At 43.0% G+C, this 23,902-nt stretch overlaps 2 protein-coding genes across 8 annotated transcripts in view; one reads left to right on the top strand and one right to left on the bottom strand.

Moving 5' to 3' along the window:
- The window catches only part of CTBP1 (C-terminal binding protein 1), a 250,777-nt gene extending 230,969 nt beyond the window's left edge, over positions 1–19,808 (bottom strand). For both annotated transcript variants that reach the window (XM_075420337.1, XM_075420335.1), the window contains exon 1: positions 19,738–19,808. The gene's annotated coding sequence lies outside the window, so the exon portion shown is untranslated. The remainder of the gene's footprint in view (positions 1–19,737) is intronic.
- A 538-nt stretch (positions 19,809–20,346) lies between these two features.
- The window catches only part of MAEA (macrophage erythroblast attacher, E3 ubiquitin ligase), a 52,852-nt gene continuing 49,296 nt past the window's right edge, over positions 20,347–23,902 (top strand). For 2 of the 6 annotated variants that reach the window (XM_075420349.1, XM_075420346.1), the window contains exon 1: positions 20,347–20,523. Coding sequence is in view for 3 of the 6 variants with exons in the window: in XM_075420346.1 (XP_075276461.1) it covers positions 20,479–20,523 (45 nt within the window). In the remaining 3 variants the exon portion in view is untranslated. Of the gene's footprint in view, positions 20,524–20,551; positions 20,665–20,897; positions 20,966–23,902 lie in introns of those variants that run through there. The other 4 variants (XM_075420345.1, XM_075420347.1, XM_075420348.1 and 1 more) reach the window with 3 other exon arrangements.

A 23,902-nucleotide genomic window follows, 5' to 3' on the forward strand; every position in this document is an offset into this window, starting at 1 on the left:
GTAAAACTTAAGAATTTAGCTGCCAATCAGCCACTGAAAACAGTCTGGGAAACAGTCTTATTAAACCTTTGTATTAAGGAACAGTTCAAACTGCACAGTCTAAACAACATTTAACTATTTCCACATCAAAAGTTTCATTTTTTTTAAACTAGCAAGTGAGGGCATTTCCATCCAGACACTTTTGAAACAAATCTGCTGTATAAAAAAATAAAAGTCTTTTGAGTACAAATTTACAGTAGATAAAACCTTAAATAAAATAACACAGTCATTATTTGGTGCCTGCTTTAATTAAAAGTTCATTTGACCAATTTCATCAGACCATTTCTGCATGGGGGCCTCTCAAGATCCAATGTAATTAGATCTCTCAAAATACTCCGGCCACAAAGAATAAACAAGTTACTGTTTCTCCAGCATAACTTTAGGTCCTCTGTCCAGACACACCATGAGACAACCCCACCCCTAACCCCCCGCAAAAAAAAAAAATAATCCATCAGCCCTAAAATTGTAGGCAGATTTGCCCTTATGGATGAACAACAGATAAATCTAATCAACAAATTTTGGGGCACAGGTGGAACAGTAGTCATTCTCCTCAAGAGTCTCATTTGGTTTACTATGCATGACTAAGACTATGCTGGGAGGACACTAAGATTTTCTCATTAAATCTCTCATCTTTGGTGGGATGGGAGGGGAGAAACCCAAAAAAATAAAAACCAAGGGACTCTCCAACACTCCTAGAAGTGCACACCATGAAAGGGTGCAGACACCGAGAGTGGAACCTGGTCCACACACCTTAATTCCCACCCACCTCTCCTTGACATTCAGCCTTCTAAATCAGTGTATGTGGCCAAAGGAGAAGGTAAGCAAATGCCGAGCTTTTATTGCATAAGTAGTAATTGTACAAATACATAACAGTAGGTCAACAGCTGTGAAAATTAAGACGAAAAATCTTTCAAAATTCTGCTTTCAGAGAAAACAACTTCATTCATGTGGAAGCATGAACATAATGAACTCCCAAATGCTTTAGTGATATAGTCATGAATAAACTCAGGAGGGCTGAATAAGCATTTACACAAATGCACTTAGAGAGTTCATAAAATAGCAGGCCACACCAGATTAAAAAACCCCACAGGATGAAAAAGCTCCAGAGCTGTGTCTCATACCTTTAAAACCAAATTGCACAATAGGAAAAGCTGGCACATTCTGAAGAGAGATTTTTCAAAAGCGACAAAAAACAAAACACAGATCACACCAACTCATTGCCTGGCACTCCTAAACAGCTGCATACTAATGTCCTTGCATATATTAGAAAGTATTAAAGAACACTTTGAAATGAAAAGACAACTTGAATCTTCGTAAACTAACTGATAGCATATAGTACTTACAGCTTCATACCAGAAAGCAGTCAAACACGCTAGTTATTGCTGACAGTTAACTGTTCAAGAATACATGTGCCAAATAAGTATGTTTACTTGAAGTTGTATCCCTTTCATCAATAACCATAATAAAAAAAGGTGAGAGGTACTGAAACTTGTCATTGTTGTCCTATTCTGTTCTTCGCTTCATAGAAAAGGAAACTGGAAGAGAGCTCAAAATGCCACCTGACCTGCTCCTTTCCCAAGCCTGGATCATCTATACTTCTCTCATTCCTGACAGAAGTTGTCTAAACCAGAGCTTAAGGCCTCAGATAACAGAGACACTGTAGAATTTCCAGGCAGCCAGAGTTTCTGTATCATTATGCTTAAAAAAAAAAAAAAATGTATCTGTTGGCTTGATTTTAATAAAGTTCAACCTGCCTGACTCTCTCTTGCTGTGATCTAAGTTCATTGTTTCTTATACTCTCCACCATGACTCTACAAAAACTTCTGGCACACCTGAAAGCTGTTATGTCTACATTTAGTAACCTTATCTTCAGATTACACTCTAATTGGTCCTTTTATTCCCCCTTCCAGGTCACGTTTTCCAAGATTTCAGTCTACATGACTAGTTTAATACAACTTAATACAATTTTATGTCTTGCTATCTGCAATGGAATTCAGAGTAAAATGGAGTACCATGAAACAAAAAATCAAATCTTGAAAGAATCCTAGAACAACCCTAAGCCAAATGAACATTTTAAAAAATCGAACGTGAGAGATTCAAGGGTTTCTTTGGTCTGAAGATCTTAGCCAAGCTAAACATCATCGCTGGTGAAATAATAAGTCATTATTTTATCAGTAACTTCCACGGATAAAATCATGAGCAAACTGACAAGCCAGATGCTTTTTCTCATACAACTATCACACCAGCAAGCACCCACGTCCTTTCATTGCTCAACTTCCCTTCACCTAAAGAACTCAAATTGATGGAAAACAAGTAACTCTACACAGTTTGTCCGAACTGACCAAGCACCTCTACCGTGGCTGGTGTGGAGCTCACCTCTCCCTTGCCGTACTAGTCTATGTCACTTTACAGACAGACATTTCTTTAGCTGCAGATTAATTTCCTTATCTTTGTCTCATCATTAAACATGCTGTATTACAAAAACACCTGACCAAAATAAAAGCCAGCAGCAGCTGTTACTTTTAAGATCATTCTTGCAGAAACCCATCATGCAGAAATAAAAAAAGCTGCAAAGTTTCTTTAAAGCAGAAGTAAAAACTTTTTTTGTAGATAATTTCCAAACCTTAGGCCATCAAAATTGAAAATCTGGTCTCTAAATAATAGGTCTAATCATTGCCTGTTCTAGCTGAGAAAAGGAGTTTATGACAGCCAGACTTTTATTAAAAACAACTTGCTTTAACACCTCAGTTGGTTTCTCACCAATATTCAGCCCTATATCTTTGGACACTAACAGGCAGAAAACACATGAGAAAGCAAAGCGCAGAAGTTATTTCTGATTGTGTAAAAAAAAAATAGTAAAATTAAACTGAGAATGAATACAGAGGAATTCTAAGGGCATTATCTTAATTTCATCCTAGTCATCATTTGCCACACCGTGACTTACAACACAACATTTCTAGATCACCAGGATTATCCCCTGCCAATTCCAACCGAAGTACAATGAAGAAACAATGTTCAGTCTGAAGAGGAACAAGCCATTGCAGTACTGGTGATATGTTTTAACACCAAACAGATGTTAAGCTTGGTAGTGTTTGTGCTGCAAAGCCGACTAAGACATAAGACAGAGATGGCGGTTACTGCCCTACCTTTCAGGTCTACGTCACCTTTGTAGTTCATCAACTACGATCAAAATCCATTAAAACCATACAGAACTTTACGGAAAGCTAGAAACACCATATAAATGCGACTATCAAGTCAATCTACGATTTGATCAGCATCAGATACAACAGTACTTGTAGATGACAAATTGAATCCAGAACAAAAAACTTCCATGTCAGCTTTAAATCACACATTTTCTTACTGCTATCTTGAAGCCCAGAGATCTATGCCTCATAAAAGCAGCCATCACTTCAGCCAAAAGCTCCAAGCCCTTTCCAGAGTATCAAAGTCTCGTTTTAAAACAAACTTTTGGAACATCTGAGAGTCCACCTGATTTTTTTCAGTGATTAAAGAAAAATGTCCAGCATCAATTCCTCACCATAGAAGCAGTTTTCCCCCCTAGAAGCAACCATCTGTCTAAAGCGTATGCCCACAATCAACCATTTTCCTAAATTTGATCTGGAATTAGAACTAAATGTAATTAGTTGTTGTTTCCATGTTACAAAATCAAGCATGAACCTCATTCTACAAAACCAGGTGGGAGAGGGAACAAATTCCCTTTCTCCTCCTCCTGTTTCAGAGCTCACTCAAACCCTGAAAGCAAAAAGTTACATTGCTTAATAATTTGAACATCACAGCATAATCCTTAACACAATACATACAGATGTGATGACGGTCAACGAAGATGCAATGAAGAATGCAACGAAGATGGTCTACATTTGAAATGTGGAAAATTGAAAACTGACAGCATCCCTTTTTTTTGTTATTCTGCTTTCACAAGTGAAGTATCTTATAGCATTAACAAAGCTGACCAAGTTCAGTCTTCTTTCTATCCCCTTTTCTCCTCACCCTTTCTCTTCTCCCCACCCATTAAGAATATTAAAAAAGTTTAAACGTTTGGGTCAACATCAAATTTGTTCTGTAACACCAAATTGTGAGACACCTGTCATAACATCTCATATTAAGCATGACTGTGTCCAAAATGCTTTATTACATTATTGATCTTACAACACATGCATCTCCAAAAAATGTGTGTCATCAAGTCTTCCTTCATAAGCAAAAATAAACAAATACAGATTATTAGTTGTTCATTTCAAATCTTCTTGCAACAGTAAATCCCTAGTCAAAGAGAACAGTAAAAGGGAATAAAAGGGAATCATACCTAGTTTGAAAAACAGCAGCCACAAAAATAATGTAGCACTTTCACACTCCCTCCTGCTCTATAATCTAAGCACATTTATCATATCCCCCCCCCAGACAGGGACTTCCAAATACCAAAGAGCTATCACTAACTAGAGAACAGTGATGCAAAGAATGAATAGGGAAGGCTTCTCACTGGGGAGGACACGTTGCGCCAGCTCTCACTATTTGAATGCAGAATTGTATTTCCAGGCTCAGACAGTGAATTTTCTGCTCTGCTTAAATAGGTATCGGGTCTTAGCAAGCAATCCATCCGCACAGCACAGGTAAGGGGGAGAAGACGAAGAATACAAAGTTTAGAGCTCTAGCACTAACAGCAGTTGGTGAAAAGATGCCAGGTGTTTCCTCTAGAGAAGAGGAAGGATCATACAGACCATCAGGCAACTACACAACTTGCTACAGGACACTTTGTTCTGAGGGAGCAGAAAGATCCATTGAAGCATTCCCCTCTAAGCCTCTACGGGGTACACAGACATCAACGAGGCTAACACCTTCTTTCTTACCACTATGACAAAGAGAAAGGTAGATATTTTTGAGACTACAGCCTATCTTACCTGCACTCTCTCTTTTAGTTCCTCAGAGCCCATTAAAGACAGCCTCTCACTACCCATCAGCTCAGCACACCCACTGCACATCTGCTGTACTTCCAAGCAAGTGTCACTACAGTTCACCCGCACCACACGTCAGGCTTGCAGAGAACTTTCTGTTAATTGTCACAGTTATTTAACTCCTGCTTGTGTGAATCCATCTTCTGTTTCCTGTTTCATACCTTGACAGACTCTTCAGGGATACATTTTTTTTTTTCCAGATTGACATAGCATCCAATAGAACAGAAAACTGGTCTATAACTAGGTTTAATAAGTCACTATAACCAGGCTAAACATATATACTGGATAGATTAATCTCACCCAGGATTTAGCACACATCTCTGAAAACAGCAAATCCTGAAGACCCTTTCTGTATTGTACCAGGATCTCTGAAAACTCAAACACTGGAAGCTTTTGGCCTGTCAATTCAAATTCCAAATTCTTGTTGGATTTGTGCTTTGCAGTTGGCAATATGACAAATTCTTTTCCCACACAAGAACTGTAGCAGAAATTCCCTCTGATGCTTACTTCGCATAACCTTCCTAACTACTCAAGAGTCAATGCTGAAGAGGGGAGCCTTCATCATGAAGTCTGCTCTGGGACATGCGACTGCCAATTGCCATGGCATGTTTGTCTTTGACAATGCAAAATATTCTTGGTTGAATGCAATGTTATTTATTTTGGTAGTGAGGCCAAGAGGGACAGGATGTTTGTTTATTCTGCTGACAAGCTGCACCCATGAAGCTTAAGGGATACACCAGCATTTGACAAGAAAATATTTCTGGAAACCACCTTCTTTGATACATCGCTTATTTGTTAAAACCCCCAATGTTATTCCGTTTGCATATATACCAGTTTCATTACTCATAATGGTTCTGTGAATGAACTGTATTCTTCCTTAGAGAATCAGCACATAATAAAAGTCAATTTCTTTGTCACAGTATAGTGATAGATAACGTGTCAATATTTTATTTCATTTAAAATTTAAACTGAATTTAGTTTTAATTTAATTTCGAGTTAACTACCCTATCCAGAAGTATGCATCCAGATGTTGAAGAACTAACACAAATGGAATGTCGAATTACAACCTAGTGCCTTATCCTATTCTTTCTGAGACCTATTTTTATTGTCAGTCGACATCAGTGTGAACACCGATTTGAAAAAATACTGAATCAGGCTGCAAACTGTGTAAAACATTTATGGCAGTGAAATTAAATAATGCAGCCATTAGTATAAAGAGAACATGGATTATTTTGACAAGTAGCTGGGCATAACGCTATTTCTAAATTAAAATTTTACTGCTAACATTTTTGTTATCAAAGTGGACCAAGTCTCAGCCAGAACTCTACAAATACCTCTTAAAAAATTCATGTTAAAATTATCTGATCTTTATAATACCTATTGCTGACACCACACCTTTCATTTCAAGGCTCTAAAGCACATACAAAGACTGCTAATAGCAAAAAACTAATTTTAGAGAAAAACACATCACCAGACAGGTTTCTTTAGGATAACTTCTCAAGATGACAGGACAAATTAAATATCTGCACTGCATATTTTTAGCCACTTTGCAGTTAATAGTCTGCTTTGGAGGTTTTTATTGTATATTCAATGGTTACTATTTGCCACAACAGTGACTGTCATTTTTAATTAGCATTGGGTAACAGCCTACTAACATAAAAGACTTCTATACTTAAAATAAATAACCGTTGGCTCAAAAAAAGCCTTCATAGCAACTTTAGGTATATGTTGGCTTCACAGACTTCAACACGTGCACACAATAACTTCTCCCAGAACTACACAAACTTGATTACTAACTAAGACTGCTTTTATACCAATTAGGAATTTAGGAAAGAACGCTGAAACTACAACGGGCATGCTCCCACAAATTAATGCTTGTACCTCTAAAAGAGCCCTCTGTGATTCCATTAACAAGGACAGCAAATGGTAACATGTTTTAGTATTTAAAATTTAAAATTTAAAGCCAGATGCTGAAATTAAGACACCACCTTTCAGGATACAAAGTTATCCCAGTCTGAATGTCACAGTTAAGACTCTACACAAAATCCCCCACTACTCTTATAACACAAAGCGATTAAATGTATCATAAAGGAGAGGTACTCTAACTTTAAGGAAGAGTTGAAAACTTGACACTGGGTATTAAACAAGCTACTGTTCCACGTCCAGATCATTTCTTCTCAAACATTAATTTCTAATTACAGCATTGTCAGAATTCACAATAAATAACCTCACGAAAATGGCTGCCACTTAGAGAAGTTGCTTCCTGAACATGACACCAGTCCAACGGCTCACACCACTCAAAACTTACAGCAGAAATACACAGCATGGTGCTCTGCACGCTTCAACCTTACCTTTCAAGTGTCAGAATACGTCACTCCATCTTCTCAAAACACTAGAAAAAATTTTGGACTCTACTCCCATCGATATAATCTGAGGATCTCCAGCTGACAATACTCTGATTCATCATTATTATTAAAATGGAAAAAAATGCTGCCCGTATGCTAGGGGAAGGGTCAGTTTCACATTTTATCCTATATAGCCCGACACCTGGAAAACACACCTGCTTATATCTTCAGGGTGACCTTACAGCAACTTTCCAGTACCTGAAGGGGTCCTACAGGAAGGAAGGAGAGGGACTTTTCACAAGGGTGTGTAGTGATAGGACAAGGGGGAATGGCTCTAAACTAAAAGAGGGCAGATTTAGATTAGATATTAGGAAGAAATTCTTCACCATTAGGGTGGTGAAACACTGGCACAGGTTGCCCAGAGAAGCTGTGGCTGCCCCCTTCGTGGCAGTGTTTTAAGGCCAGGTTGGATGGAACTCTGAGCAACCTGGTCTGGTGGAAGATGTCCCTGCTCATGGTAGGGGAGTTGGAAGGTGATGATATTTAAGGTCCCTTCCAACCCTTACCATTCCATGATTCTATGATCTTCGGGCTTGCTAACAGACCATCCGTTTCTCCCAAGATGGATCTGAACAATCACAATCTATGAACCACCTCAAACTTAGACTGCTGGGCCTTTCCTTGCCTAATTCAGACATTGCTCCATCTAGAAACACATCCAAAGGAACAGAAAATTTTATTGGCATTTCTGGAAAACCTGTGACTAGCAGGCAAAGCTATCACCAATGGGCTCTAAATCAGAAAAAAAACCCAAAACATTTTATGTATATACATTTAGAACACACTATTGCAAAGTAAAACACTGTCTACTGACCACAAACACTGAAAAAAAATAATGGGGAACAAAGGTAAAAATATAGTCAAATACAGAACAAAATAGCTGAAAATCAAATGCAAGCATCCAAAACTTAGAATGACATTAAGAGTGCTAAAAATATCTGCCATACTTATCTACATATCTACTAATTTTGCTATACAACACTAATTACAAACTAGAAACTACCTACTCTTGCAACTTGTGCACTCTACTGCTAACTTCATGTCGTCCGTAGGTTTATACTGCTTCCCTCCAGCCACAGCACGAGCGGGCAATATTTTCTGTACAAGATTTTAGCAATTCCACAGGTTGTCCTCCCTTAACCGGGTGGGCAGAGATGCTCAAGTTAAAAGCAGTGTGACCTAGATTTAATTAAGTCTAATTCAAAATAAGTATTGCTAAGGTCTAGAAACCTTTTGTGTTTATTTTGATACAGTCACATCAGGATCAGAAAGGTTAAGTTTGGAATTGCTCCTACAGGGGTGAGTATATCACCTTGTCTTTGACATCTTCACCAGTATAACAATGTAGGGCTGAAAGTAATACAGTGTACCTTAAATAGATTAAAGGATTTCACCTGCTTAACTTTTATGGTGCAATGACTCTACCACAATCTTTACTTTCTTCAAGCTGACTTCCAAGGAGCTAAAAATCTGCAAAATCAATTTCCTGTCCCACAGTTAACGGGTAGAATGGGAAATGGTAAGTTTTTCTCCAGAGAATCTTTCCCAGATACTTTGACCCTAAAAGTAAACAGGATCTTTAATTTCTGTGCCAGCACTTGGGGAAACACATCGACCCGTGCACAACAACCTAAGTGTAACAGATCTCTTCGACTGTGTCTCACAGTCTGAACTGCACTGGCCACCTTCTCTCTCAACTCACACTGAAGGATATCACGGACTTTGTTTTTCACATCTATTTCTACCAGAGGGCCTGAGGAATGATATACTAACTGCATTAGCTCAAATTCACATCATTTACACAGAAAAGTCAGACTGACTCAGACACTGCTATCACTCCCTCCCTAGAAAAACGGAGGGTGAAAGAAGAGTGGATGTTCAAAAAAGTTACTATGTTTTAAAGTACTTAGAATAACATATTCTTTAAATATCAACTTCTAGATCTACTTGTCTGTCACGGTGCAGTATAAACAAAGTACCAACAAAGAACAGAGCATAAGCAGACATTTGACAATTTAAGAGGAGATAAGAAAATGCCATGCTGTACTCCTTCTGGAGGTGTATCAGGAAGCAAAGCAGGGAAATGATGAAAGATCTACAAAAAAGGGCATGCAAAATCTTTCAAATCATCGTTAGTTCCTCGCAAAACACAGGAAAGAGACTCCATTTCGCACAGGCATTACCAGTTCACACCATTCTCACTGGTCAACTTTCCTCTACAAAACCCAAGCACCCTTATCTGACAAAGGTAGAGAAATACATTAACAACACAGCATAAGTTATGATGACTTCCACAGAAACCTCACCTCGTGTTTACTGTTCTAAAGGGAAACTGTCAGGTAGTTCTAAGATTCACCAAGCTAACAAATGATATAATTTACTAAATAGAGCATGCACTCAGTTTCTCACAGCTAAAAGAATCCTTCTCCACACACACTTCTTACTGAGAAACATAAACAGAAGCTGTTTGGATACAAAACCTTTTATTTATCCTATTATTTATGTGTTAAGACATATTCCAGGCACTGTGTAGACAGAAAATACCATTGTATAAACAAATTTTACAAACTAAGCCATGTTGGCTTGTTCTCCAGATGAAGAAAAATATTCCTGTCAAATGGAAAACTGTTGGAGAAAGCTGTTTTTAAGATTCTAAGTTTCTTTTCAGAATAAAATCTTCTTATTTGAACAACAAAATAGAAGTATATTTTTAAAAGTGTTTGGGGCCATTTCAACTATATCCAAGAACAGCAAACAGTAAATGGCCATTTTCAGTAACAAAATACTGACTCTGTGATCTACAGAGATAAAGATACAAGTCGATAACTGAAGCAGAGTAATATATGAAGGAAACTGTAGAAATTTAAGGTGCCATTTGTACTTCAAACTGTGACTTCTTAAATTTTACCACCAAATTTAATATTTAACTGGCCTCTCTGGCAATTGATTAAACTGATCAGTCCTTGGCAAGTCACAAATGATAAGCCTTACTGTGACCTGTGACGAATAACCTGTAGTGGTTGACAGTCCACTAATTCTTTCTAAACTTTGTTTCACACTTCTTCAGCATTAAGCTATCCCACATACCCTACGATGCACCTGAAACAAATTTACACATCTTCATATAATATGTAAATGGAGTGAAGATCATCTCTCTAAGATCTTGGAACACTTCAGACTTCGCATTGCGTTGGAGAATTTCCATGACCACGCACAAAAAGAACAAGATAAATACTGCAAACTTTAATCCTGAAAACTCTTATTCACTTCAGTAGGCCCAGTGACTTAAGTGAAACTATTCAGCTGTTTGGGATTGAGCACAAACGTAGCTGTTTGCACTGGAATTCTCAATCTTGCATTTCTTGGTTTTGCAATCTACAAATTTAATCAAGAAGGCCAGAAGTTCTCTGATACGAATGTAAATAGCCTCACTGGGGAAATGCAGGGTTCTTTTTTTTTTTAACACCCTAAAATGATGAGGATGAACGGATTGAGAGCAGCCCTGCCGAGAAGGACTTGGGGGTACTGCTGGATGAAAAACTGCACATGAGCCACCAATGTGCACTCACAGCCCAGAAGGCCAGGCGTGCTCTGGGCTACATCAAGAGAAGCATGGCCAGCAGGTCGAGGGAGGGGGTTCTGCCACTCTGCTCTGCTGAGAGTCCACCTGGAATACTGCGTCCAGCTCTGGAGCCCCCAGCACAGGACAGATATTCTATGCTGCTAAAACTACACTTCTGGCTGAATCCCAACAGAACAGCTGAACAAGCCAATGAAGGCCCATCTTTTGTTCAAAATTTTAAAACAGAGATTGATAACCCATCCATACTCAATAACAAGGTACTAGCCAGCCACCTGACACTCAGCTACCTAAAAAACTTCAAAATTAGCAACAACAGTCTGGAAATACCTCACCAGTGCTATCCCTGAGCTTTTTTCTGGAAACATTTTATTATCAAATCACTAGTGATTTAATTTTTGTAATGCTTTATGACTTTTGATGCAAATAGTATGTGAGTATCCACTGTTCTGCTGTAAGACAAAATACTGCTTGTCTCAAAATTCCATCAGTAGATATTGAAGTACTTTAAAAAGAAATTACCATTATACCCCTTCCATAGATGGAAAACAGAAACAGAAAGGTCAATTGACTTGCCCTAATCCAATAGCAGAGCAAGGAAAACACTATTTGCTCCGATCCCACTATTCCTATCCATTAGGTTGTACAGTTTACTGTGCCTGAAATATCAGGTATATCGCTCTTAAATATAGTACATCCTAATAAATGAGGATGATAAAACAATTTCAGAATACACTGAACAATGAAATGAACTGCCACGCATCAATAGCTGTATCCGAATTTTGCTCTAGTTTATAGGAGCTTTCTGCTTCAATCTAAAATAGCAATCTTTATATAAATAAAAATTTTCATCTGAAATAATAATCCATTATTAATGCCATAACAATGTACCATTCCACACGTCAACTCCAACAATACGAAAAAAAGCAAAACATCATCCACTAACAGCAGCAATGGAATTCCTTTTCCTCCTCTTCCTCCCTATTAGGGCAGAATACAATTAGTGACTTCTTAATACTCTTCAAGAAATTACAATTTAAAAACAAAAATCAATAAATTTTAAGTTGATCATTTCCATTGTGAAAATAACTTGTAACGGATGTGAACGGCATTGCTGTTGGGTCTGTTACTCATCATTTTGCCTGAAGTCCAACAGTGTACATTCCATTCACGGGTTTAACCACATTGTTGCACTGCAGTAGTGAATGCAGTCTCCCAAACAGGTATCTGATAACACACTCTTAGAACACTTGAGAAAGGAAAGTGTGGGATTATGACCCAGAAAAAGAGTTTCTTAGCAAATCCATAAACACCTTAAAAGTTCTAACACCAAGTGTCTAGACTATGCTGAACTACTAGCTCCCCTGGGGACTTCTCATAAGACAAGTGTTTTTCAACCACTACGTTGGTCAGGGGAGCAGGGAGGAGAGGAAACTCAAAACTTTAAAATATTTTATTGAAGATGTTCCTAATACATTGTCAAAACCACAGTACATTTTAACCTCTCTTACTAGAAAGCTGAACATACCTCGTATCCCCAAGATGTCTGCACCATCATAGTGAACATACTCTTTACTATTGTAGCAAAAAGGTCCCTCTACATTGGAAATTAAACCTGACCTCTCTCCCTTCCATTTCCTAAGTATTCCAAATATCTAATCACTAACTAGTATATCTGGTGGTTCTCTCGGAACATATGACTTGCATGCAAGCACGACAATCCTTCCCATATCCCTCTGAGCTGATCAGCATAACCTGAAGTTCTCCCCTGAAAAGCTCAGGGTAACGCTGAACCCTCTCAACTCAAGGAAAATCAGAAACATGGTCAAGGTCTCTGTGGCTGCAGTTCAAACTCCCCCAATATTTACCAGCTAGAACACTAAAGCTCTGATTTTATTTTCCACTTCACATGACCACCATTTTTGAAGTTTTTAAAAAGAATCCTAAATATATATTATGTGCATGCTTAAAATAGGAATGCTATGCAATCCAAATAAATCAATATCATTTAATTCTGCAAGAACCTAAAATGAGTTAATTCAGAATATTATACTTCACTTGATTTTATTACATTTGGTAATGTAAAAATCTATGCTGGGTTCTGTTTTTGTTTCATTGGAGTAGGAGCATTATTTTAATATAGAGAGGATTGATTTCATTCCTGTATGCGCGAGCTGCTGTTCTATTCCCAACCAGAAAGATTCCTTTCTGGAATTATCATCAATATATATTGCAAGAGCGTGTTTACTTCCACCCTGCCTCTGTTCTAAAAGCCTCCTCAGTGCTAATTCCCAGAGCAAGGCTACAGGTCTCCTGCTCAAAATTTATATTTTCTAATCCTTTTCTCCTTAATCTCCATTATACAAAAAGAAATCCACATATGCACAGTCTGTGAGAAGCTAAGTAACTTTACCTCTCACCATAGTTACCACAGCTGATTTAACCACTAGCTCTGGACATTGAATCATTGTCCTTTAAGATTTTATTTGTGTATGCCTCGATACATTCAACAAGCATAAAACCCTACAGACTGATTTTAATATCATTAGTAGACAATTTCATTTCAATTTATGCCACTGTAAGGTAACATGCCATGCACCTCTGCTATTGCTGCACCCTGTGTGTTGTTTTCCAGGATTTCAGAAGCTAAAATGCTTAAATGTGTTACCATGGCTGTTATTAAAAAGATTTTCTGTTTAACTCAATCCTTTGAATGATTCTGAAACAATTTTACATTCATTCAGATTTTCGTTAGTGTGCTCAACTATTCTATTAGACTTTTTTGTTTCTCATGGTAACCAATTTTATTTGACTTAGCAGAAGCTGTTCAAATATTTAAAGGCACTCCGAGATGGCAGGAGTTTATCTCGGAGCATACATGTTGTGTCACAGATATTCCTTTCCTCGCTCTTACTCGCCTGCCTTGCCTCCCCCCCAAACAGTAGCAAACAAATGAGATCTGGACCAGCCGCATTGTACCGGGGATGCGCTCGCTTCATCTGTTTATGTTAATATTCAAGTTACAACGGGCACATTTCGAAATTACGAGCTCGGTAGTTGAACCAGATGCTTCTCACGTTCCTTCATCGGCGCTGCATCCCTCTGCCAGCACCGTCAGGCGCAAGGCAAAGAACTCAAGTCTCAACATCTGCAACACCTCTCTGTTTTGCTAACATTCTTTCACACGTTTTCTTCCTAACTCCGAAAAGCCTCAACGGTGTGAGAAAAAAGAAAACCAACCCAACCCAAACCCCAGTGAAATTGGCAACATCTGCGAGATAGCGACGGAAAACGGAACATGAATAAACAAAAACATGGCGAAAGTGGCCTGGGGTGGTTACACTGTCAGATCATTTTTCCCAGCCCAACATCAAGGCTTTTGTTACAACCGAAGCGGTCATTTGCATGGAGAACCAACAGGGTTTCTCCTCCGCCGCCGCCGCCGCCGTCTCCCCGCACCCCCGGCGGCACCCGGCCCCTCCGCCAGCCAGCGCGGCGGCGGAACGCACCGCACCCCCCCCCCCCCCCCCCCCAGCCGCGGATCGCGGAACCGGCGGACCGACCTGGGGAGCGCGGCCCCGGCCGCAGCCCCGCTCCCGCTGCGCTCCGCTGTCGCGATCGGGCGGAGCCCGACGAGCCCCGCCGGCAGCCTCGCCGCTCCGGTACCGCCCGCCGGGGGCTGCGGGATGGCGGCAAACTTTGGGAAAGTTCAAAAATGGCAGGGATGGAAGGGAGGCGAAGGACAATGGCAGGAAAGCAGCGAACGCCGCCCGGGCAGTTCCTGCAGCAGCACGCAGGGCACTGCTCGCCGGCCAAGGCTGTGTCAGCGCTTTCTTCCTAAGCCCCCCTCGCTTTTCAGGGGGCTGGAAGGCAGAAAGCAAAAAAAAAAAAAAAAAAAAATTACTCCCAGGTAAATCCCCTCCCCTTTGCATTTTAAGGCATCCATTTAGACCGTTCCGAAAGTTGCAGGAGTGTGTACTTCACCAGCAAGTCCCACATGCCATTTTTTAATGCAAACGCCACTGTTCTTTTTTCAACGAGATTTCACAGAAATTTGGTCTACACTGTGAATGTTGCCCCCTGCCCTTTTTTTTTTATATAAAAATTAATAAATACCTTGACACCTGCAAACCGGCTTGCATAAACTCGGAATAATTTCTAAATAACTTCTGACCCCGAAGCATCGCCTGCAAGGTACCGGATCAGTCACGGAGACACCAAACCGCCCGCTCCACCGCTGACTCGGCGCAGACAGCGGCCTCCACTCAGGTCTCAACGCTCATCCGCGATGGCAACTTTGTAACCTCAGCTGCTGAGTGTGTCTGCATTTTCCCCGATAAGGAAACTGTCCTTCTAATCGTGAGAAAATAAGGAAACAAAGCGTTTGATCCGCAATCGCTACTTCACACAACGATGATCTAAACTGCGGCACATCGGGGCAACCTCTCTCGCTGTTGTTCATCGCGGGGTGCTGTTGGTGGGGGCTTTTTTGTCTTCTGGCTTCTTACACTGTTGGTAATTTCCTCTCAGATATAGAAATAAAAACACCACTTCTCCAGACTATTTACATAAGACAGATACACTAATACGCTTTGCAGTTATAAGCTTAAAGTTACAAAAAACCCGCGAACTATACAGTCTGTTATTACTTCCTTTTAAAGTAAAAATATGCACTTAATGTAAAAATTGTGCAACAGCCTAAGTCTGCTGGGTGAGAAAACCAAAGTGTAAGTTTTGCCCCTTTTCACTGACAGGGAATAGCCAAGACAACAGGCAGCTCACTTGATCCTTACAGAACTTACTGTATCAACACTCCTTCATCAAAAGGTGCGTCTCTGTTCTGTGTGAACTTCTGACTCCACAGCACTGTCACACACATACATCTAAAACCAAGTAGCATCCGTTAAAATGCAGCAATCCATTAAGAATGCTCGGTTGCTGTGAATAACTCCGTAAAGCAACAATTTCCCCAGTAGGAATTGTCTCACCCTCATTATCTTCTAAACGTCACCACACTCACTGAATACCTCTCTCAAGGAGCCCGGTATTAGTACAGGGCATCTCACATTTCTGGCTTACAAACACAGCTGCCTGGCATATTTTGAAGACAAGCTGCTTTGACATTAGCACCTCATTCTGCCAATGCTGTGCATAGCAGTTGTTAAAAAATACCTAACTTTCTCCTATTATTCTGAACGTAGATTAAAGGTAAGGCCCTAAATATTTCACAAGCCTCACAACTCGCCAGAAGAACATAGGGAAGACTTCTACTTCTCTGTTATAAGACGGAGAGTACCATCACCACCCCTCTGCTCGGGGGCAGAGCGCTCTCCGGGCCAGCACGGCAGCCTCTGCTCCCACCCGATCCAACATGCAACTCTATACCACTGGCTTACGCCCATGTCCTCTGCTGCGGTGAGAAATGCTGGTGACATACATTCACTTCTGCCGCCCTGGCACAGAGGTTACAACATCCACAAAGAGGAGGGAGAAGCAAGTGTAGCAAAATCTCAAGCCACAGCAGTTTTCTTCAGCACAGGAAGCAGAGCACTAAGGTTTCTGCTTTGCCCTATCGAATAACATACAGAGTATTTATGTTTTTTGAAAGATACATAATTTGCACGTGACATGTAAGGGTAGACAGATGTTTTTTCCTAATCATTAATCTGGAGCAAAACGGAAGACTACTGGAAATACTTTTAAGAGACCATCAAATGAGTAAGGTTCTCCTAAAGGTTTGAAGGATTCTGCATGCACTGCTTAATTTTAATTAATTGCTAATTCACATTAATAAGACACTAAATGAGGACAAACATTAATAGATTATGATTCAACTGGACAATGCCAAGAAATACAAAATGGAAGCTGATTTTTACTCTTCCTTTTACACCACTAGGGGACAAGGAAAAATAAACAAGATACAGTATGGAAACCTTCTCAGTAGATCCAAATTTACATTTCCTATTTAAGGATAAAATGGAAGAATTTATAAGAACTGTAAAACCAAAGTTGTGTTGGTAATTAAACTAAATTCAATTAAATTAAGCCTCGGCTTTTTAACTTTGTATGGTAGGTTAAGCAGAAGACATTATTAACCTAATATTAAATAACAAAGTACAACATCTGTATATGAATGACCATACCCAGGAATAACAATAACCATAAATATTTTGTCAAATTCAGCAGGAAACTACAAATTTTAACAAGTTCCAAAGATCTTTAGCTTAGTTCTTCTCTCCACATTTATCACACCAACAGTCATACTATAAATCAACAGCTGCAACCTAAAAATGAAAACACACCAGAAATACGCATAGGTCGTATCAATATTTGCACATGGAGACTAGAACATAAATTAGTTGACGCTCAACACTTACAGCTTCCTCTCTGAAGTTGCAATATTTAAAGGTTAAAGATTAGACATGCTCCCTCTTGTGTTAAACCAAGAATACACGGAATACATGCTGTTTTCTCTGACATGATGGTTGCTCGGCCATCTGTTCCATTAAGCAAACCCTTTAACTTTGGCTACTAATGTCTGACAAACCTTCACCAACAATTCTCCAGTTTAAAGACAGGCTGAGTACGTAACCTGTATCCATAGAGTATTCGTGTAACATTAAATTAGCTACAGTGTTATCAGAAAGGACCATTAAGGTATTACACATAAAAAAATCTGTTGCAAGTAAGTTTTATGGACAAAATACACATATGACTTGGTAAATTACACAGAAAGTCACACTTCTTCAGTTCTCATAAGTGTCACAGGCCTAAAGAGTTGAAGTATGCCAAATTCAAGCAGTTCAGTAACATCAATGATACAGAATATTGAACAGCAAATTTCATTCTGAATATTATTTTACAGAGCATTTAAGACAGACAGCAACAACAGGAAGAATTGACAATGCTGCATAATTATGTTTGTCAATACAGCAACAACCAAGCTAAGTTTTTAGTCCTCCACTTGACAGGCTCAGGTGAACCATGCCCTGCACAGAGCCTTAATGGAGTTAAAATCCTCCTTACACAAATCCTCTTGCAGAATCCGGCCCCAAGATCGTGTCTAGACACGAATGTTAATCCCAGGTGTAACTAACACTAACACACTTTTTAAACAAAGGCTTTGCACCTGGTGTTGTCTTGGCAAATTACGTTTAGGCATACGTTTGCTGATTATGGTCAGCACCAGACTGAATGCCAGGGCAGCTGAGAGTAAACACAAGTAAATAGTTTGCAGTCCAAAGCTGAAGAGAATCTAACACTCAGCTACATGACTTCACACATTTTCTTTCATTTACCACCAGCCCTTTGTGGTGGATAAAAGATGCTCTCAGTGCGATGGGGCTTATGCACATTGGATATAAACAAGGTCACCAAATATTTTAAGAAAGACGCTTGTTAAGTATGACTTGCTCTTGCAAACCATGAAAGTTAAGTGTGTTTTATCTTCCTGGCAATACTTGTGTTTATTTTTCTACGGTCTTCTGCAGACCAGAAATAATATAACCACAAAGCTTAGAAAAGACAGCAGTAAACACCGCGATTATTAATGGATATGGGTTCTGGGGTCTCTTTAAAGCCTCAAAACACAACAGCACACGGCCTGAAACATATCTGCTCGCAACGGCAAGCACCTGTATCGAGAAACAGAACTTTTGCCACCGACTTCAACAACAGAAGCAAGTTCCCGTCACCGCACACACAGCTCCCGACCAGCGCCTTTCCACTTTCCGGCTGCCGCGCTGCTGACCTGAGGGCTTCCCGGCCTGACAAAGCACCTTCGGCCTCACCCGCTGAGGTGCTCGGACCAAAGCGAGAAGCTTCGCGGTGGCTCCTAACAGAGGGCACGTGTCACAGTTGAGTCTCACACACATTATCCAGCAGCTCTTCTACCAACAGCCGGAGGATTAATGCTCCACGACGGGTTTCACTCCCTCAACACGCGAGTAGAGGCAGCCTGCAGGATCAGACTCCTTTTTCTTTTTTCACACGGAAACATTCACGTACACTCAGCAGAGGAATCGGGGCTCGCTGCAAGCCGTGCTTTGCACCCCACGGCCCACCAGCCCCCGCGGACCGAGCCCAGCACGCGGCGTTACACAGGCCAGAGAGCCCCCGACCCCCTCCAGACACCGCCGGCAGCCCGCAGCCCCCACCGACGGCAACAGGAACGAACAGCGGAAAAACCCCAGGGGCCGAAAGCCGCCGCTCCGCGCCGCGGGGGGCGAGGCGAGGCGGGGGGGGGGGGGGGGTGGGGCGGCAGCGAGGGCGGCGGGGGCCGAGCTCTCTGCGCCGGGAGGGAGCTGCAGGGCTGCGCCGCCCGCCCCGGGGAAAGAGCGCGCTGAGCCGGCGGGAGAAGCTGCCTCGCTCCCCCACGGCCGAGCGGGAGCCAACCCCCCTCCCCACACACACACACACACACGCGCCCCCCCTCTCTCCCTCCCCGCCCTCCTGCCCCGCGGGGAAGGCGAGACCGGCCCGGCTGCCGAGGGAGCCGCTCCCGCCCCGCGCCTCGGCTCACCGGGGAAACTTAGTGCCAGCCCGCCCGGGAGCGGGGCCCCGCCGCGGCCTCCCCTCCGCGGCTCGGGGCCGCCCGCTCAGCGCTGAGGGCAGGCGGCTCCGCGGAGGACTGCGGGAAGGAAGCCGCGCCGGGAGCCTCCACCGGCCCCGGCTGAGGGAGAGCGGCGGCGAGGGCGGGAGGGCGGCCCAGCGCCGGGGAGAGGGAGGTGAGGGGAAGGGGACTCACGCTGTCTCCGCTATTTAAACCTCTTCCCGCCGCCTCCGCCTCACTGACTCTCACTCGCTCTCTCCTCCCCGCGGAACTTACTAGGGGCGGCCCCCTCCCCTCCCCGGCCAATATACACACAGCCACACGCCGGGCCGCCGCCGCCCCGCCCGCCCTCCCCAGGGGCGTCACCCATTCGCTCAACTCTCTGCCCGTCAGCGGGGCGGCTCAACTGCTTTGGCTGGGGAACCTGCCCATCAAAGCGCGGCCCGCAATGCTTCCTCTGGGCTCCGCCCCTCGCCCCGCCCCTCCCCTTCCCGGACACCTCAGAGGGGTGTTAAAACGGCCGTTTTAAGTCACCGTCAAAATTTACTTTTAGGTCCCGCCTGCTGAGCTCTAGCGGAGATTCTGATTGGGCGATGGGAAAGCCCTCTCTATCGCGACTGGGTGCCTCAATGTCCATCACCCACAACAACCCCGCCCATCTCGATGCCGTCATTCCATTTGATTTGTCCGCGCGTCCAGAGGCCCCGCCCATTTCCCCACCGCTGCCCAATCAGAAGCCACCTCTCGAGCTCTAAGGCGGTGTCAACCCGCACGGACGGAACGTGCGAAAGGGCAGCCATCGTTGGTTGGCACCCCTCGCCCCGCTGTTACTCTTCCGCCACCACCGTCCGGCGGAGCGTACCACACCGCCGCGGCGGCGGGGGTGGGAGGCGGGCGGTGGCCCGGCGCTGTTGGTTCGTCCCATCTCCATGAGGGATGGGGCGGAGGAAGGCCCTTATTGCCCGTCATGCCGCGCGCGCTGTAGGTAGCTCCCTCCGCTCCGGGCTGGGGGAGGGCGGGAGGAGGGAGGAGGAGGTTGGTGCCTAATCCAAGATGGCGGTGCAGGAATCAGCTGCTCAGCTCTCAATGACTTTGAAGGTGCAGGAGTATCCCACTCTCAAGGTGGGTGCTGAGCCTCCCCCCGGCACGGAGGAGCGGGCTGAAGCCGCTGGCGTCTCGCCGGAGCAGTGCCGAGGGCTCGGCGATCCGGGCGTCCCGGCCCCCCCCGCACCCCCCCGCCCGCTCCCCGCCTCAGCAACCCCCGGGACTGCGGGGTCGGGGTGCGGAGGGATTCCCGCCTGTCCGTCCCCGGTTTTCCGCCGCTTGACGCCGCGGCGGCTTGTCCTCTCCCCTTCCCCCTCAGCGGAGGGCGAGGGACGTGCCTGGAATATGCTGCGCTCCCCGGGCGTCTCCGTGCCCTGAGGTGAAGGGGGGGGGGGGAGGCGCCCGGGCCACCCTGGCGACACAAAAAGGCTCGCAGAGAGCTGGAGGAGCCGGCCCGGGGGGAAGAGGAGAAGCCGGGTCCCTGCGGCGAGGCGAAGTGGGGCGGTGTGAGGGGGGGGTGAGGGCTGGGGGGCGTCTGAAGGGTGGCTCGGGGCGACCGAGGGTTGCTCCGCTGCCCGTCCCGGACGGTTAGCGGGAGCTACGTGGCGTTGTGAGGAGACGTGTTGGAGGGGAGGGAGCCGAGGTGGTGGTGGAAGATGGTTCCCTGGCTGCTTGGTCCCCCAAAGATGGAGATGAGCTTAAAATGTAAAAAGGGACGAACGTGCTGGAAAAGGCTGGAGGCCTGTAGAGAAGAAGCAGCGAAATACTCACGGTTTGGTAGAGCGTGGAGTGTTCGTTAAGGCACCGGGTCTGTCTGAAGGCTGGTGGTTTCCCAAGACTGCATCGCTGGCCTTTGGCTTTAGGTATTGTAAAGCAAATGAAGGACTCGGTCCTCAGCCTTAAGGTCATCGCCTCTGAGAACTGTTGAACTGGAAGGATGATGCTCGTAGGAATCAATGGAAACCTTTGTCTGAAGACTTCTGTTGTATATACAGTAGGTCTGCCACGTTAATAGGGAGCTAGGAGAAGGATCTCTGTTGCAGGAGGCTTATTTAAAAATCTGTCATGACAGTGTATCAACGTTTTTTTGTCTATAGGAGGTGTTTATGCAAAGTAAACTTTGTGGTGCTGAGATCATGCTGGGCTTTCACCCACTGGGTGCTGTGTGCTCTGTGCAGTGTTTGTTTTGCAGGCTTTCTAGCCATCTTCTTCTTGCGCATGTCCTCCTTCTCCACGCTCCTAGCTTCATTCTGCTTAGTTCCAAGAAGCAGAAGGGACAAAGTGTTGATTCTCGTTTTACATATGAGGGCTTCATTCTGTCATCGCGAAGTACTTCGCAGTTGACAGCATCAGGCTCAATTTTTTAAATAGCTGTATAGAGAGTGCTTTAGCACTCTCCACAGCCAGAACAACATGAAGGCATTTAGAGTTAAGAAGATCATTTTAAGACTGCATTTTAGATGTGTTCCAGTTGTTATCACAGCTTTACTTGTTACATTCCTGAAGAATTACTGGCAGTGAGGATCAGTCAGTTTTTGTGTTGCTGCTTGTGACTTAAGATGAATTGTCAAAGTGCCAGCCATTTAAAAGGTAGAGAGTATTTTGGACTAATTCTTTTATTTCCACAAGGATTCTTATTCCCTGAAGAATCTTAACAAAAATATACTTAAGAGAATGGAATGTTGTTTGTAAAGTTCAGAAGCTAAACAGCGAGAGGGTGAGACACCCTTGCTCTGAAACTCTTAATTTCCTAGCAAAGGTGATGTTTATTGATTCTTCCCAGCACCCATCCAACTTCTGGGTCGTTCCTGTAATCTTTAATAGCATTTTTTGTTGTTTAAAAAACTTACCAGGACACCATCTGCTCAAATCTTTTGAATGTATCTTCTTAAATGTTCTTCACTGTGAGTCATATATCAAAACATTTTAGTGGTGGAGGTGAAAAAGCATCAGGGAGAAATGAACAGTAAGGCTAAAGTCTACAAAAGCGAGTTCATATCAGATCCCGTTTTCTTCATTAGGCGGCTGGTTGCCTGCAAGTTTCTGTGGGATTGAGCTTCTGTGAATTTTTTTCCAGTTTATTCAAACACTGTGTGAAATGGATGCGTATAGCTTTTATTTCTTTTATTTCCAACACAGTAGCTCAGATATTTCTCTTGGAGCTCTGGACACTGGTGATTTTCCCTTATGTGAGTGAAATATAAAAGATTGTAGACTTGTATTTATATCCTTCCTGTTTCCTCCCCCTAGCTTCCTCATGCCAACATCACTGGATAATAGTTGTGTAATAGCTCTACATTTACAGTATGTTCCACAGAGTACCTTTCATGTGAAAGAGTGCTTAAAACTGCAAAGGGAAATCCCTTTTCGATAGCTAAATTGTGGTTGCTGCAGGAGTGGAAATGCTTCAGCCATTCAGTTCAGGGGAAGTAAATAGACTTCTTCAGCTGAATCTAGGGAAGCTATTAAAGTATATAAAATAATACTTGAATATTCCCCCCCAGTCCAGTACTTTCTCAAGGACAAGAAGGTTGCCAGCTGTTCCTCCTCCAAAGTGCTGTGGACTTAATTTTTTTTTTTTTAAAGCCTACTGATAGAGAATTCTTCTAGTCTCATCTGAGAGCATGTAACATGAAAGCTGACAGTTTATAAACGAATGAATGCGAATATTGTTATAGTGGTTCTTTACTGAAATGCTAATAAACAAGTGATGACAGGAAGCTGGATAATTCATCCATATCTTTGGAAACGTGAATAATTATTCAAATGAACTAGCGAACCATATGGAGTAAGACCCCAAAAGTCGAAGATGGAAGACCTGAAAGCAGGATTGATCACGTGTGACAGTATTCTTATCTGCGCTGCTCGTTGGCAAACAGTTTAGGGTTAGCTGGACTGCAACTGCTTTAAGTAACAGCTGATCAGAAGGAGAGCTGTAGAAGCACAGAATACTTGAGCATCTTCTGAGAGCTGCTGTTTGGCTTCTTTTGTTGGCAGCTGTGGCAGGGGAAATACTGGCAGCAGATACTAATTTCTCATGGAAGTACCACGCTTACTGGATTGTTAAAGAGTGGAACAGATAGGAGAACAGGATTATATGAAGCGTGCGTTGTTTCTGTCCTGAGTCCACAGAATTGCAGAGTAGCTGAGGTTGGAAGGGACCTCTGGAGACAGTCTGGTCCAGTAGCCTCCCCTCAAAGCACGGTCAGCTAGAGCAGGTTGCTCAGGGCCATGTCCAGACTGTTCTTGATTACCTCCAAGATGGAGACTCAGTCTCTCCAGGCAAACCTGTTCCAGTGTTTGGCTGCTGTTATGG

The sequence above is a fragment of the Opisthocomus hoazin genome, chromosome 5, assembly GCF_030867145.1.
Source record: "Opisthocomus hoazin isolate bOpiHoa1 chromosome 5, bOpiHoa1.hap1, whole genome shotgun sequence".
Lineage (NCBI taxonomy): Eukaryota > Metazoa > Chordata > Aves > Opisthocomiformes > Opisthocomidae > Opisthocomus > Opisthocomus hoazin.